The sequence below is a fragment of the Gallus gallus genome, chromosome 5 (genome assembly GCF_016699485.2).
Source record: "Gallus gallus isolate bGalGal1 chromosome 5, bGalGal1.mat.broiler.GRCg7b, whole genome shotgun sequence".
Classification (NCBI taxonomy): Eukaryota; Metazoa; Chordata; class Aves; order Galliformes; family Phasianidae; genus Gallus; species Gallus gallus.
The window spans coordinates 13869404-13886798 of record NC_052536.1 but is presented as its reverse complement, the minus strand read 5'-3'; the positions used below and the strand labels follow the sequence as shown (position 1 = coordinate 13886798).

At 42.4% G+C, this 17395-nt stretch overlaps 1 protein-coding gene across 6 annotated transcripts in view; it reads right to left on the bottom strand.

The window, feature by feature from the left end:
• MOB2 (MOB kinase activator 2) overlaps nt 1-17395 on the bottom strand; it is a 112323-nt gene that overhangs the window by 34415 nt on the left and 60513 nt on the right. For 2 of the 6 annotated variants that reach the window (XM_046942291.1, XM_046942292.1), the window contains exon 2: nt 11464-11564. The exons of the other annotated variants lie outside the window; for them this stretch is intronic. In XM_046942291.1, the coding sequence (XP_046798247.1) occupies nt 11464-11507 (44 nt within the window). In that variant the 5' untranslated portion in view covers nt 11508-11564. The remainder of the gene's footprint in view (nt 1-11463; nt 11565-17395) is intronic. 6 annotated transcript variants of the gene reach the window in all.

Genomic DNA, 17395 nt, shown 5'->3' with positions numbered 1-17395 from the left:
ACCATGATCTCATGGGCATTGTATTTCTGGCACACGTGTAGGCACACCCATTGTTCTGAAATCCCTTCAAACATCACGTTAACCCAGCTTCAAGAAGCATACAAAGATGAGAGCTGAAGACATGAAAGTGTTGAAGGAAGCGGCATTAACAGCAGCTGAGGAGGAGACGTTCAGCTTTACCAGCACTGAACAAGTACCCAACAGCTATTAAGAAGGAATGCGATGCTCGTGCTCAGACCACACAGTGGAGAAGTGACGCAAGATAGAGGACAGAGTGGATTTTTATCATCTGCATTCCAGCCAGTCCTCCTCAATTAGCCCCCCCACGAGTGACAGGGGCTACTCTGCTAAAGACACCATCAGGACACATTTCCTGAGCAGCTCTTCCAGGTAAGGTTGGAGCAAGCAGAATCTGAGTCGGTGACTTGTCCTGGAGCTGGGAAGAAATACCAGATCCAGACCGTGGGCTGGAATATCACTGAAAACTTAACTTTGTTATAAAAACAATTTGTTTTAAAAATTTAAAGATCTGAACCCTGGGCAAGTCTCAAGATAACTGCATTCTGCTTAATGTTTCTGTGTTTTCATCAGGGAATGTTCTCAGCTTTCCGTGCTAAGCTGATGTACCCCATTGCATAGCACCCCATTTCAGTGATGCACAAAGCAGTCCCTATCCTGTACCTTTGTTACACAGTTCATTCCAAAAACAACACCACAATGATACAATCTTAAGAGACAGCTTTCCTCCTACTAGTTTGAGAGCCAATATGCTTGGCACGACTGTATAAAGGAACAATAAACTGGAAAATATTTGCAGATAAACAGCTCCAATCTATCACACTCACAAAACTACCTTCCAAACAGATGCAGTTTGCAAGGCAAAAGCCTAGCAATAACTCTGGGTGACACTGGAGGCAAGTGCCAGGCAAAACCTGTCTGAGAGAAGGAAACCCTTCTCTTTCAGTAGGGGGGAGGAGAGAGGGAAACACAAACAAGGGACGGTGTGCCACTGGCCAATGCATTTATCATTCTGGCTGTGCAAAAAGCTGTCTTTTGACACACACCTCACAGATGAAGGCAGAGGCAGAAGTCTTACAAAACAGTACCTGTTGGTAGGCTGTATGAAGTGCTTACAGCATACCATGAAGGGTGATGAGCTTCATTTCTAACATGGTAGGCACTACTGCTTCCTTCCTATAGATAACAAGTAAGAGTTTCATCTTTAATTTTACCATTCTGTTCTATACTATATTACTATTTACTATTTCATTTTCTTTCACTAATTTTGAAGCTTAAATCTGGGCTCCAGAGAAAGATGAGTGCAATGGGCATTTGACAAAGAAAAGCTAAAATGAAAGACTCCTGTTCCACTCCTCTGCCCTGAATATGCTGGACCTTCAGCTTCCTACAGAAGCAAAACTTCTAAACCTTGGCTTACATATTCTCCCTGGGGATAATTTAACACGTTCGGAGCTACTTGCTGCACACATACAGAAGCCTCCCTGTAAGTTTTACAACACAACTACTATTTTCTCAGACTTATGGTAAATACGGCACTGAAAACAAAGCCTTAATTGCTAACTGGCAGTGAACTCCAGACTAAGGAGTAGAAGGTGTAATCAGCACAGGAAAGGAGGGTATCTGTGTCAGCACAGTTATTGGTCAGGACTATCTATGCTTGAGTGGAAAAGGCACAGAAGGAAAAAGGGGAGATGCTGGGAATGAACTTGACGAGTTTTCCCAGACTGATGGAGAGCTGCTAAAGAAATACAAGTTTCTTTCCTCCTTGGCGCTAAGAATGGCTCCTTTTCAGACAGCAAATGATTTTATCTAGTAATGTCACATTTAGATGACAGCATCGGGAGGAAAAAACAATTCAGGAAATAAGCGTGAAATTTATTCTAGGAGGTTTTTCTCCAGGCATACATTATAAAATATGAAGCACACAGCTTACATTATGCGAGATTAAACAGGAGAAACTATTCACTGTGATTCCTGGCACTTACAGCGTAACTCCTTAGCTACTACTAAAAAGCAGGGCCACACAATCCAGAAGGCACAGAATTAACTCTGTTCACACCCAGCTCAGCACACGTTTGCACTCCACATACAACTCCAAAAACACACGCTGAATCCTAGCTAATTTGATTTCACGATCCCAGCACAGAGCAGAGCTAGAGGAGGCCGGCAACAGCTTCTGCCAGCCAAACAACACCATGAAGTACTCAACTGAAAACCTGCAATAGTTCAAGTTCCTGAAGCAGGTGACAAGCTGGTATAAAACCTCAAGCACTTTACAAAAGATACCATGAGCAGATTAACTTGGTATAAAGCCATGTGGAAATTCAGGGCAGGCTTAGAGTTGCAGGATAACACACCTGAAGGCCAAGGCTACCGCACTCTTATTTCAATGTTTAGGCATCACACTACCATATGCTGGAAGCTCACAGGTTCAATAAGGATTAAAAAGCAAGTATTGGTAGGATCATTGTTTTTGTATTACACTCATTTCCAAACATTTCTCCAAGAGCAAGTTAAGCCAGCTACCGAGTGAGATCATGCTCGTGGTATATCAAAGAACATCCAAAAAAGGTAAGATATATGGGGGAAAAAAAATCACTTCTCCATACAAAAACAATTCAAGCAGTTGAGGACACTATATTATTTCAAACCATCAGAAATTTCCTTTTTTGGATCAGAATATCCTTAGCTAAGAAAGTCCTTCTGGAAACTTAGAGAGGACACGAGACTGCCTACTTATGATAGAAGTATCTTTCAAGTTATAAGTGAGCGATAACATCGCATACTGTAATTCCTATTCAGCTCCTAAGGGATACAACTCCCATGAATGCAGCACAGCCATCTGCTGTTTGGGCTTTTTGTGTATGGCTTTCTTTGTGGGTTTTTTTTTTTTTAATTTTATTTTACATATTTGATGAAAATTACTTCTAACTAGAAAAAGGGCCTGAAATTGAAGCATTACTGCTAGGATGCACGGGCAGACAAGTGACAAAAGAAAGACTTTGCAATAGCAGAAGGGAAGGAGAACTCCAATCTTCTTAAAACATCCAGTAATTCCTTTGAGTTGTCAAAGACAATATTCAAGTCCTTCTCTGAGGCAGGGAGAAATGCTTGTGAATTTTATCCACAATCAAGCGACACACATTACCTGAAGTATCTCAGTACTTTTCTAGGTTCCTCACAGGGGAGGTGAAAGTGTATTCATCCTATTCATCCTGCACCTCGAGCTGCTTCAGCGCATTGAAGGTGTGTTACATGCAGCAGACAAATATGCCCCAGTACAGTATGTGAACCTGTTCTGACATTTGGCTCTAAAAATGACTTGAAACTAGGAAAAAAACATTGTGTTCCTCTATGCAAATAGCAACTTCCCTGTACCATTATAGTACGTCTTGCTGAGGATTGCATCATTTCTAGGATGATGCTAAGCAGACAAACATTCAGCCACTATTCTTAGTTTTGTAGAAAATGTTTCCCACATTACATAAACACACACACACCCGCATATGGGCGGCACCGTCAATCTTTTCACTGGTTTTACTTCAGGAAAGGAACAGTTATCTTTCTATTTCAGTAACTTTATTTTTGTCAGCATGTTTAAACGCATATTGAGCTTTCTGCATCAGCTTTCTTAGCATTTCTTCTTCCCTTCTCTTTACCACCATTACATTAGCTTTCTGTAAGGCGAAAAGCAGGAGTAAAACTGGCAGCAATTCCAAAACATCCTTACAGAGTCAGAGAAATAATTCACTTCTAGATGTGCATCCAGCTGAAAAGGGGACTGCCCTGGAGTTTCTCCTTCCATTAAATGGGTAGCTGCACGCCTGACAAAAAAAATGTACAATATGTTTCCACTTTGTACAAGTTAACCAAAGGCACTGGGAACAAAACGTAATGGATTTCTGAAGATATCATCTAAATTTTGCAAGCTCTTCTATGCGCTGCTTAGCAGTCTGAAACATGCAGAATTCTACTAAACAGATGCAGTCCCGTACCGCTTTCCTTGCACACACCTCTATCAGGCAGCCAGCTCGGGGTAAGCACACCCAAGCAGCAGCATGTTAAAAGACAACACAGGACAGACAGCAAGCAATTCAGCACCCAGAAGCTAACTCTGGGATAGATTTGCACTCCATAGCCAAGCTTTTGACAATACTTCAAAATTCAGTGTTTCAATTCTTTGGCTAGAGGATGGCAAAATACAGAATATAAACTATGCTTGCTATTGCTCTCCTACGTGTTCAGCATTAAATCTAAACAAGCAAACAAATGCAGTTAAAGATGCAGTTCCAGCCTTCCCAATCCAACCAGGCTGACAGATACGTACATAAAACTGAGCTGCTTTGAAAGAACTTATCTGTGGGTTCAAGTTCCATGTTAAACTAACTCGTGAATTTCAGGTAGGTTAAGATCCTAATGTGATGCACCTTCCTCAAAAGGCCAGGGATGACAACAAGGTAATTTGGCTCTACAGGGCGGAAGAAAAATCCCACCTTGCTTTGCAATGCATGTTCTACACCGATACAACGAACGCACGGCCAACTGAATTCACGTTTTAAAAAGAACCCTCTTTTATCAAAGAAATTATAGCTGTGGCTTTCAACCAGAAAACACTCCAAACATGTTGCTGCTGCTGCTTTGAAAGTAATAAAGTTATTTTATTCCATAAATTAAGCTTTGCTTTTTTTGCATATGCAAGCTTTTGTATGCATACTTGGAGGCTGCCCACTTCTATACTGCTAGCAGTGCTCTACCCCTACATCTGCTAAAACAGCAGTTGTTGCACAAAATATCTTCCTGCTTGCCTTTAGACATGACCAAGTTTATAAAGAAACTAGTAAGGGGCCATCTAACTGGAGCCTATATCTGCATCCATTCACTACTTGGATGCATGCCAAAATACAGTATAGAAACAGAAAAAATACCACGGATCAGTGAAGCTCTGCTGTACATCAGCTTAACAGTGCTGGACACCCGTGCCCCTAAGCCCAGGCCTCTCAAATATGCTTGGTGCTGCAGACTGCAAAACCTTTTTGCTCTGTCAAGCACAGAATAGAAGGTACAGGGAAGGGACTGCTGAACAGAGATGGCTATAGCTTCTAACACCAAAAGATGCAGGACAAGACATTGCTTCACATCATTTGAGGATTCATTAAGTCCTCCAGGAACCAATCTCCTCAGATAAAATATCACCTTTCAGACAGCCAGCTAAGGAAAGAATAAATTGGCACGGATTCAGTTGTAGCAACATACTGATAACACAGCTCCTTTTGTATTTTGCCACGTATGATTATTGCTTTGTCTCCACTAATAATGGCTTGTTAGGGGCCAATGTTTTTAAAGGCAGTCAAAACATGCAATACTGTTCACATCTCAGAACTTAAATAGAGATGAGATCTATCAGGTAGCTACAGCCAGCATTGCACACCCCTTCCTGGCGTTGACTTCATCTCTTTCAACCTTGTAGACAAACTAAATAGTTGTTTCCCCACTGTGGTTTTTGTAGCTTGTTCTTATTATTTCACAATGCAAACATGCTTTTTTTGATCCAAGAAGACATTCTGACTATACAAATACAGCACAGGAGCAAAGAGTGGCTGCCACTCTTTGACACTGTGAGGCACTGCATTTCCTATGAAATCTGCACTTTGCACACTGATTTTAAAATTCACCCTTCGCCCATGCCTCTGAGTTGTCCAAGTGAAGCAAACTGTACTGGTTAAAACAAAACAAAACAAAAACATCTATTTTGCCCATAACTACACACTTGACTCTCTTCCAGTGCAGGTGTACACTTAGAAGTCTTCTTCACACCCCAATCAAACGCCAGAAGACATCTGGAGCACAGACAAAAAGCACGCAGGTAACGCCCTGGATGAGTCACGCATTTCCTCTGGTGGTACATTGGGCTTTTCACCACAGTACTTACCTGACACTTCCCAGAAGAGCCTGCTTTACTGGGATTGCACAAACAACACACAGCACGTGAAGGGGAAGATGTAGCCACCTACCTCCTGCCTGGGAATCCACAGAAGATAGCAGCAGAGACAAGGCGGCTGCCCCGGACAGAACATCTCTGTCACTCATTTCGGGGGCCCACGGGGAAGTAGGGACAATTCCGAGTGAGTCACAGAAGCAGCCTCCAGAGGCAAAGTGCTTGGATACGCTACGTGCCAGCACGCCATGATAACCAGCTTGGTAGGCTTTGGGGCCAGAAGAAGCCTCCAGTTTTTGTCTGCCTTCCATTTCATTATCCCTGGAGCGAACCTAAGGATTCATTAACCAGAGCAAACCTTCCAGAAAGGTATCTGCTTTTAACTGGTACATCTGACAAGGATGAAAAAAGCAATATTCAGAGAGTCATTTTAATAGCTGATCACATCCATTGTTAAAATGCACAGTCTTGGAATATTTGAAACCTAGCTTACACATCCATTTATGTTTCCAATTACATTTGTTACTCTCTTTGTGAGATTATCACTTCCTCCTATTTTTTTTATTAACTTTATCAGCTAGATACCATATTCATCTCTTGACTTTCTCCTTATGCCTCATATTAGAAATTTTCTTCCAGTTTTTAAATACCACAGTTCTTTTCCATCTTTCTTATACGGAAGGAATCCAAGTCCCTGCTCAAGACAGTGTAAGCATACCTGATCAAAAGATTTGGAGATATTCTTTAGATTCTAAGAGGGATGCACAACCACACAGAACCTTATCTGGGTCTTCATTCCCCAGCAGATTAAAGGGACACTACTCCATTAAATACTGCTACAAAATTAAAACGTATAAGTTCCTAACATTTACAAATGCAGAGGATACTTACATCCTAGGGCACTGGGAAAAAACACCAGTACTCTCTTGAACACAGAAAGACACATCTATAAAACCATCAATTTACTTTCATTTTCCAGACAGAAGAGCTATAAATGTGAGGTCGCCCTTGCTTTCTAAATATTTAATGAGGTTAGCAACAATTAAGACCATGTCATCCCACACAGGTTGCTCTACCTTTGATTAAAAAACTCAAGAAAATTAACTACTTTTTCTGTAATCCACTTTCTTCACTTTCTCATTCATAATCATAAGGGTGGGGGGAAAAGGCTGCAGTGTGATCATTCAAAATTAGGTTGTAAGAAACAAACAGAGCACACGGTGATGTGTTATGCCCTCCTCCACATAAAATTACCTCTTTACCACTGCTTGCCTCCACCGTAATCCTTGAACACCCTTGAGCAAAAGCAGTATCGATTCAAGCCAGACTATCTGACCTGAGGGACCCTGTAGAACGGAAAGGGGAAGATGATCTGGCCTAAAACTTGAATGTGCCTTATCATCTGTTAATATGGCCATTAGCATTGAAAGCTGCTCAGTCCAGCTTTGCTGCCTGCTCTCTCCCTACCCCTTCCTCAGACTCACTGAGCAAATGCATTCTCACATCCTTTGCAAGGGAGCACTCCAACAGCAGCGAAGAACAAATCAACGCACATTGTGCCCCTCATCCCTCAGTACTGTCCTTGTCTCACTCAAATAATACTACTTTGAACACGTGTAACTTTGAAAAACATGTCCATTCCTGAACTTGATAAAGAACATTGCCCACCCTCACCAGAAACACACACCACGTGCTTCAAGGTTTGTTGGGTTACTTGATGGATGAGAAACAAAAGGTGTAATAGATTGCCGTTATGCAAGTCAGAGCTTGTACAAGTTTCCCAGCTTTAACCCTTGATAGCTCTCCCATAGCAAAAGAGGCCGTTTCCCCACTTTAGGGCTTCGTTTACTGTCTCATTTCCACTCCAGATAATCACTGCCAACAGAACTTGAAAGGCCCTGCTCTCCCACCACGCAACAAAGGAAACCAGATTGTCCTCCTGTACAGTGTGCATCTGCTCTTGTACCACAACCTCTCCTAGCAGATTGTTGATTAGGAAAAACAGATTGGCAATGAGAAACAGATCAGCAGATTGGCATTTTTTCTACTTGTGTAACCTTTCAGAAACAGCCTTGCATCATGATGAAAGCAACTAACATCTGCTCCGTGCAATATAAATATTGGAGAATCCAAAAGCTGCGTAGTTGTTCGTGAATTGTCTGAATGGATAGTGAGAAGCCAATCTAGGCTGGCATTCAGACACTTCATAAAACTTCTGAACACAAATCCCGAAAAATCCAGTTACAGTAAACTAATATTTAAATAGTCCTTATGTGGTCAATAAAGTAAGGTCAGTAATCTATTTCAGGTGTACTTCAGTAGTCTATCAAAGCAAAATGTTCATTAGGATCCTCTGAAACCCAGTGAAGTGTCTTCTGATAGAGGAACACTGCTTCCCGTTTACTGCTCACATCAACTGGATACACCTTTGTACCATTGATTTCCTGCTAGTTTAACGACGTGAACCAGCTCACTGTGGGGTGTCACTGGCTATGTCAGAGAAACAGCAGAAACAGCCCAGAGACAGTCCCCTGTCAGTGGAGGTTTGCTGCTATAGCGTCCAACTGCATGCTTATGCTAATAGCTTCACATGTGCTTGCAAACAAAAGACAATTCTCAACATGCATCACTACATCAGTTCCCATAAACGAGAGTGATGATAAGACTAAAGAGGGAAAAATTACACACAGCTTCTTGATATGCATCATTCCATGCTGCAGGGATATTGTGTTAAATGCCACTGTAGAAGGTAGTCAAAACTGTTCCCAAACAGTTTTGTAAACAGAGTAAATAGGAGACTGGAAGTGAGGGAGGCAATCCAAGAGGAGCTGCTCAGCACACTCCAGCATCAGAACAGCTGGGGAAGCATGGCAGGCCAGCTAGCACTGATCTGCTCCCAGCACTGCAGCTCTCTGATGAGAAGCATCACTCTTGCTCCAAGTCAGCAAATGACAGAGCACTCCAAGTGATAACAATGCTCAGGCTTGATTTTCTTTCCATCTGAAGCTTGGTATGTATGAAGCCTGAAGTATCTATCTTGGGTGAACAGAGAATTACTGTCCTAAGGGTGATACAAAATATACTCATAAAGAAACAATTTGTTTATAAACTTTAAATCCTCTGATACAAATAGACCTATGTTGAAATTACACTGCTGTACTTCAACATATGCTTACAGGAGAACGGACTAACCTTACTTTTAGTCTCTGAGCAACTTTTAGGAGAGCTGTCACTAACCCATAACTACCTCTAACAGCCAGTGATGCACTCCTCTATAGGCAAAAACACACCTGGGCACTGTGATGCTACCGTTTCTCAGTATTGCTTCAATGCCTACAAAATTCTCCCAAAGACACTAAATGGTTTTCTGTACAAGAATAAAGATGAGACAGCTAACCCTCCAAGTCAAAGGAAAAGTCATTCTGCTCGTCTCTTCCAGCACATTTTATGGCTGTTACAAATGGATTACCCTGCACTTAGAAAACGCTATGACACGCTGTGCTCCTCCTCACAACTGTCTCCTCTGTGCCTCTCAACACTCACATCTTCAAAGCTTAACCATCTCTGACCAAAACAATCCATAAAACTGCAAACATGGGATGAAGTTCTGCAAAAAGAAAAAAAAAGTGGGAAGGCATTTTATGAATTCTTTTATGCTTCAGAGATTACGTCAAAGTGTCATAATAAAAAGATACGCCCAGCTCCTTTTTAATCACCTCTTGTACTGTTTCTCTCGCAGAAAACTCACAGGGTAAGATCCCCACGAGACAGATTGTGTATCACTTTGGCAAAGGTTGAAGTCAGGAACTGGCTGCAGCCTTCAGCTGTTTGCACACTCGCTTTCAGGCTGCCCCAGGAGCAGCTGATGTGGGTATGCAATCACCGCCTGGCTTTTGTTTTTCAGAACAAGGAGGAAAAACATTTTTTTCCCTCCCTCGTCTGGGAAACAGGAAATAAATTCTTATAAAGGCTCTCCCACATACAGACAGGGCAGGAAAAAGGTGGAGTTTGGCAACATTGACATTTGTTCTTCAAATGCAGAGCAGTAATTATTGTAAGTTAAGCAGCAGGATGGCCAGGACCACTGGTGTTTACCCACCCCAGCGCTGTTATTTTCAAACATATTTGTATTTCATACAGACTTGCCTATAAATGCACAAAATCCTTTATTTTTACCAGAGTTTTCAGGTTAGATTCTTGTGTCAACTTTATTTACCTTTACAAAAAGGCAGTGAAAGCAGTGAAATATGTCTACTTAAATAACTGTATAAGTTAGTTAGCTCTTCTGCTCCTTATAAAGTGGCTACACATCTTATCCCTGTCTTATAAATGAGACTGCACCATTTCAAGTGCAGAATGTTGCTCCCAAAAGCACATGAAATGTCCTACGCCTCCACTTGAGCAGTACGGTCCTTAGCAGGGGGAAACCATTAGGACAGAAGACCATGTGAATTTTCTGAGATCACTTAAAAACTGTAACTTGAAGTGTCTGGAATACCTGAGGGAAAGACACGCTCCTGCTGTCTTGTACTGTATTGCAGGATCACGTATCAAAAACTAATCCTGGGGGAAAAAAAGTCAGCAGGATCAGGCTCTCCACTGGAAAAGAACTTGAGAAGCTGGTTTGAAAAATGTGCATATGAGCTACCCAAAGAAAATCCTGCAATAACCTAACCAGTCTGTGAAACTGACTTCCACCAACCAGAGTCTCAATTTGGTTTTCTGAACATCTCCTGCAGGAATCCAAAACTGCATTTCATGTAAATACAGCACAGTCATTCTAGCAAAAAACAGCTCAGGAAAAAATTCTTCCTGTTGAACCTGCAAGAACAGCTGCAGATGATACAGAAGGCATTGAAATATGACCGCGACTGCCTATCATCTGTGAGTACTTAGAACACGGCACCCTTAGTTTGCCTTCCTTTCATGGGATGTCCTATCCTGCTTTCAAAATGCAGCAGTTTACAGTAGATCATTTTTTGTAATACATTCTAAATTCATTCTAGGTTTAGAGCTTTTTAAAAGCTTTTCATCACACACAGACGGCACAGTGTGGTTAAAACAGTAATTCTTAGACTATTAGGTCCCAAATTGTTTGGTTATCTGGCAAAGTAAATAATATGGAAAATGTGCTCAGTATTCATCTCTGATGGTTTATGCTGCCTATACGAAGAACAGCTCTCACATTCACAGACTGCAATTAATCAGCAGATCTCAAAGTGGTTTCAGTCGTGCTTTTCTCCTCTCTAGCATGTGCATAAGACACAAATTTGCACATGCCCAATTCACATATTCCTCCACAGTAGCAGTCTTACCATGAGTTTCAGCCTATGTCAGCACACCATGCACACACTCTAACATCTCCTATCCGTCCGTTCCTCTCCCTTCACCTCACACCAAAATCCCCAGCCCAAAACCCATTCCAGGGGGCTTCAAACCCAGCTAGTTTTTCAGCTTATCTACAGACAACAGGCCCTCCTGCCTCACCCTCTGCCATTGCTGCCTACCTTCTCTGTCTCTCAATCCTTGTAAAGACAGCGAGAAGGAGCATCGCAGTCAGTTCTCACACAACAAAGGGGACCGGTCAGGAATTTGGGGCAGGCAAGCTCTGCAAGAAACAAACCACACCCAGCTCAGCAACCACATCTGGCATCACAGCACAGGGTCGTGTGTGGAACAACCCTCACTGCACTGCTCTTGGCTTCCATGTTACCTTCAGAAAGGCACTGGCATTAGTTTCAGAGTTCATGGTCTTCCCCAGGTCTTCCTTCATACCCTGAAGCTTGAATATAGCTACATAAACCTAACCAAAGATAACTTCCAAGTCATAAGAACTTCTCTGAAACTACAGTCCTCCCATATATTCATCTGTCAGACCCTGCTGTGATGGATGACAGGAAGGAAACAAAGCTACTGCACAGTACTCTTCCATCAGAGTTGGGAAAGACCTCTAAGATCATCCAGTCCAACTGTCCACATATCACCAATATTTCCCACTAAACCACATCCCTCAGTACAACATCTAGATGTTTCTTGAACACCTCCAGGGACGGTGACTCCACCATCTCTCTGGGCAGCCCATTCCTGCGTCTCACCACTCTTTCAGAGAAACATTTCCTAACATCCAACCTGAACCTCCCCTGGCCACTTACTCTAGTCCTATTGCTAGTTACATGGGAGAAGAGGCTGACTACCACCTTGCCACAACCTCCTTTCAGGTTGTTACAGAGAGCAATAAGGTCAGCCCTGAGCCTCCTCTTCTCCAGATTGAACAACGCCAGCTCTCTCAGCTGCTCCTTGTAAGGCCTGCACTCCAGAGCCCTCACCAGCTTCATCACCCTTCCGTGGACAAACTCCAGGGCTTCAGTGTCTTTCTTGACAGGCTCAAAACTGAACACAGTACTCACCAGTGCTAAATACAGAGTGATGATCACCACCCTGCTCCTGCTGGCAATGCTACTTCTGATACAAGCCAGGATGCCATTGGCCTTCTTGGCCACCTGGGCACACTGCTGGCTCATGTTCAGTCGAGCATCAACCAATACCCCCAGGACTGTTTCCTCTATACAGTCTTCCAGCCACTCTGCCCAAAGCCTGTGGTATTGCCTGGGCTTGTTGTGACCAAAGTGCAGGACCCAGCACTTGAGCTTGTTGAACTTCATCAAACTGTCCACAGCCCAGCTATCCAGCCTGTCCAGATCACTCTGTAGGGCCTTCCTAGCCCGAGGCAGATCGACACTTCTTCCGCACCTTTGTGTCATCTGCAGACTTACTGAGGGTGCATTCAATGCCCTCATCCATGTTATCAGTAAAAAGTATTGAACAGGACAGGCCCCAGTACTGACTCCTGAGGAACACTACTTGTGACTGGTCGCCAGATGGATGTGACTCCGTTTACCACCGCTCTCTGGGCCGGGCAAATAGTGGTTTTTAAAACCATGTGCTAGAACACAAAGAGAAAGGTCCCTCATAAAATGAGTGGTCACTACAATCAGCACCAATAAAAGAAATGCTCCCTTGGCAACTTGGTTAACATAAAAGCAAAGTTGCACAGCTTGTGCTTGGTACCTCCAGAGACCTTAATGCTTCTTGAGCTGTGCAAGCTAAGATACAGCTCTCATCTCCAGCTGGCCTCCTGTGAAGCTCTCTCTCTTTAAAGGTGCTCTCTAAATACTAATCACTACAAAAATTCCCTAACAAGCTCCACAAAAATCAAGTGATGATAACAAAGACTCAGTTCCCCTCAGAAAGGTCTGATGTTACTGTATCAAGAATACACTTATAATTACAACTGACTAGGAAAGCAAAGACTTGTCTGCAAAAAGAATGAGCTCATCTCTTTGGAGTAAGGCAGCTTTATGACTGCCATGAAATGAAATAAAGCTCCAAGCCAATAAAAACTGACACATGCAATGACAGTGTGATGCTGTCAGCTACCTAACATTCAGCATTACGATCTCTCCTGCCAATGCATATGCTTCATCTTCAGCATCCCTTAGCATTGCTGCCGCTCTCTCCCACACATCATAAAGAATCCACATTTTCCTTTAGCTGAGCTAGCAGTAAAGTGAGATGAATGATGTTTCATCCAGCAGAGCTGGCAGGACAGAGCTTTGGGACTGAAAGATTTCTAAAAAAGTAATTACCAAGATTTGCTTTAGTTTTCTTTCTTGGCTTTGGAGCAGATCATACTTTAAAAAAATCTCCTTAAAATAGCTATGGTGTAAAGAAACCTCAACTTACATCATCATTATTGTAGGTATGGTTTGACTGCATTTAAAGGAGGGAAACAAGCTCCCATTGTACTGTAGTGGAAAGCTTGAATTCACTGAAAAAGCTATTAAAATGGCTATTTTAAATACATTTGTTCATTACAATCTCACGTTCATATCCCAGCTAAAGGCTCTAGTAGTTAGAGCATCACAGAGGAAAAAAAGCAGAAATAAACTGCCTTTGTGCTCAAGCTATTGGATCTGCAATACACAGTAACTAGTATAAAACTTTGGAGTTAATTTACAGACCCTAATTATTACTAATAGGCTATAAAAGACATTAATAGTTCTGGTGTAAAATAGGTAAATTATATGGCTACTTTTAGTGGACGCTTCTTGCTGGAACTACATACTGCCTTCACTATAAGCCCTGACCATGCTCTATGCTCCTGGACGGAACACCTCTCCTAAGAGGACAGGCTGAGAGAGTTGGGGCTCTGCAGCCTGGAGAAGAGAAGGCTCTGGGGAGACCTGACAGCAGTAGCTTTTCAGTATCTAAAGGGGGAGAGGGCTGTAAGAAGGAAGGAGACAGACTTTCAACTCTTTACAGGGGTAGATAATGACAGGAAAAGGGGAAGTGATCTCTAAGTTGAGGGAGGAAAGATTTAGGTTGGATATCGTGGAATTTTTTTACCAAGAGTGTTGAGATGCTGGCACAGGCTGCCCAGAGAGGTTGTGGATGCCCCATCCCTGAAGGTGTTCAAGGCCAGGTTGGATGGGGCCCAGGGCAGCCTGCTCTAGTATTAGATATGGAGGTTGGTGGCCCTGCCTGCGGCAGGGGGTTGGAGCTTGGTGATCCTTGAGATCCCCTCCTGCCCAAGCCATTCTATGATTCTATGATTCTCTTTAGCAGGGTCTGTTGTGACAGGATGAGGGGAGATTGTTTCAAACTAAAAGAAAGGAAGTTTAGATTGGATATAAGGAATAAGTGTTTTTTTTTTTTTAAATAAGTAACGGTGGTGAAGCACTGGCACAGGTTGCCCAGAGAGGTGGTGAAAGCCCCGTCCCTGGAGAGACACCCGAGGTCAGGCTGGATGGGGCTCTGAGCACTTGATCTAAAGGAGGTGTCCCTGCTCACTGCAGAGGAGTTAGAGCGGACAGCCCTTAAGGGTCCCTTTCAACTGAAAGATTCTATGATTCTGCAAGGCTGTTTACTTTCATAGGAGAAGTCAGAAAAACAGACGGTGCCAATTTTTTTTTCTTTTTAAAGGTTAAGTGTCAATTATGTATTTTGTTGCTCCTGTACTGGCCCAAGGTTGTTAATGTCACAGCCCCTTTGTAACACTCAAATCCTAACATGAGCATTTACCACAACTTGAGATTCTGTATAAAAACAAGGATGACAGCTTCCTTGAATTAGTGCCACAACATTGTTTTATATCAGTAGGTGAGGCATTTCCAATTAGTATATACACTACCAGGAAAAAGAAGTTGGAGAATATACACATATGAGAGCTGGGAGAGCACGTTCTGTACTCTGAACTAAATGTTTGTTTCTGTATTAGAGGTGTTACTGTCAGTTACACACAGATAATCTATGGGAATGAATACACATGTCTACAGGTTGTTAAAAGATTTAAACATTTCTACCAACAGGCCGCTAATTGATGAGGACAGTTCATCTCAAGGGAGATGATTCTGCTCCTCTACTCTACTCTTGCGAGAGCACACCTGAAGTACTGCATCCAATTCTGGGGCCCCAACACAAGGAGGACATGGAGCTCTTGGAGCGGGTCCAGAGGAGGGCCATGAAGATGGTCAGAGGGTGGAGCACGTCTCCTGTGGGGACAGGCTGAGAGAGCTGGGGCTCCGTATAGTGGCCTTCCACTACTTGAAGGGGGCCTATAGGAAATCTGGAGAGGGACTTTTATAGGGCATGTAGTAACATGGTCAAGGGGAAACAGTTTTTAACTGGAAGAGGGTAGATTTAGACTAGATATTAGGAAGAAATTCTTTACTGTGAGTGGTGAGGCACAGGAACAGGTTGCCTAAGGAGGTTGTGGATGCCCCATCCCTGGAGGCATTCAAAGGCCAGGCTGCATGGAGCTTTGAGCAACCTGGTCTAGAGGGAGGTGTCCCTGCCTACAGCAGGGGGTTGGAACTATATGATTTTTAAGGGTCCCTTCCAACCTAAACCATTCTGATTCTATGATTATTGAAGTGAGTATCTTGCTATACTGTAGCTTGCAGTTGCTCTTTCTTAAACACTTTTTCCACAGAAAACCAATGATTTTCCCCACTATAGTATCTAACATGAAGTATTTCCATTCCAGAACTACATTACCATACCTGTCTATACTACATAGGCTTCACCAGTCCAGACAACTGGTTGATCAACAGGTTACCTTAAGACTGCTTTGTAATTTATTTCAATGTGTAGTTTCCTTGGTCATCTGCAGCATTCACCATAAAGAAGGCTCAGTTCCAAATCCATATTTGGGAACAGCTCTATTAATATAACAACGACTCACAACGCAAGTTCTAATGAAATCTTCTATTTAGAAATATGGAGTTCATAACACTTTCACCATATAAGGCCTAAAGTTTAAATCTTTATGTATACATTAATGAAAATAAATGTGCTTTGACTACTTTTGCCAGCTTGTACATGCAAAAAAAAAAAAAAATCCCGAGGAAAACATAGGAGGTGATAAATCTTACATTTCGGGACAAACGCTACCAGAACAGCCAGAGGAGTAGAGGACAACTTACAAAAGCAATACCCACAATGCTTGTAAAAGCAGCCCCATTCCTGAAGGCGATGATGTGTGCCATTGACTCGGTATTGCAACGCAAGGAGAAGAGCAAACTCTGCAGTGACTGGAGCGCGGGTTGTGGCTGATCAAGGACACAGCAGGATCTGCTGAAGGCAGCAGTGGTAGCGTGATATCTCGGCTCACCTTTTTTGACACCATGCAGCATTTTAAAGAAGACTCACCAGAAATGAATTCCCAATTCAACAAAAACCGAGCTGGTTAATCCACATTTTTGGCCTTATGCTGACAAAGTGTTCGCTGCGCTTTCCAAGGATAACAGTCTGTATTACTACCCTTAGATATTCCCTTTTTCAAGTGTAGAAACGGTGGTAATTTGGGAGGACTGTAAAACAACTCAAACAGCTGCTTCTCCTCAGATAAGATATTTGAGTGTTCATACTACTTCTGTCTGTCAGATGAGCTATTTTAACAGGCTTTCACAAACTGCTTGTCACACATCCTTTAATACTGTTTTTCCTGCAGTTGCACTGATGCTTAATAAAAAAGTCTTCTGAAGTACACATACTATGCCCTTACTTCTACATATTTGGGCAAAAGAAATAAAAGATGATTTTTTTTTCCTCCCTGGCTTGTTTTGCGTCAGTATGCCAAGGGAGCATATAAGAAAAACAAATTCTTTTTCAATTTCAGTAGTTGGCTCAAAATCAAGAGTCGTTAGTTTACATCAGTGGCTCAGAGCGGAGGAAACAGATCTTGGGGCCAACAATATTTTATCAGTCAGCTGAACACCATTAATGAGTACAATATTCCTAAATATTTTTTTCCCTGTCCAATTCATATTTGTTTCAAGGCACCAGTTACTTCTGACATTGATTGTATAAATAATCACCTTCAAGAAGACACAGCACTGAGATAAACATATTATCTCCATGGTTCCGTTCCCATCCTGA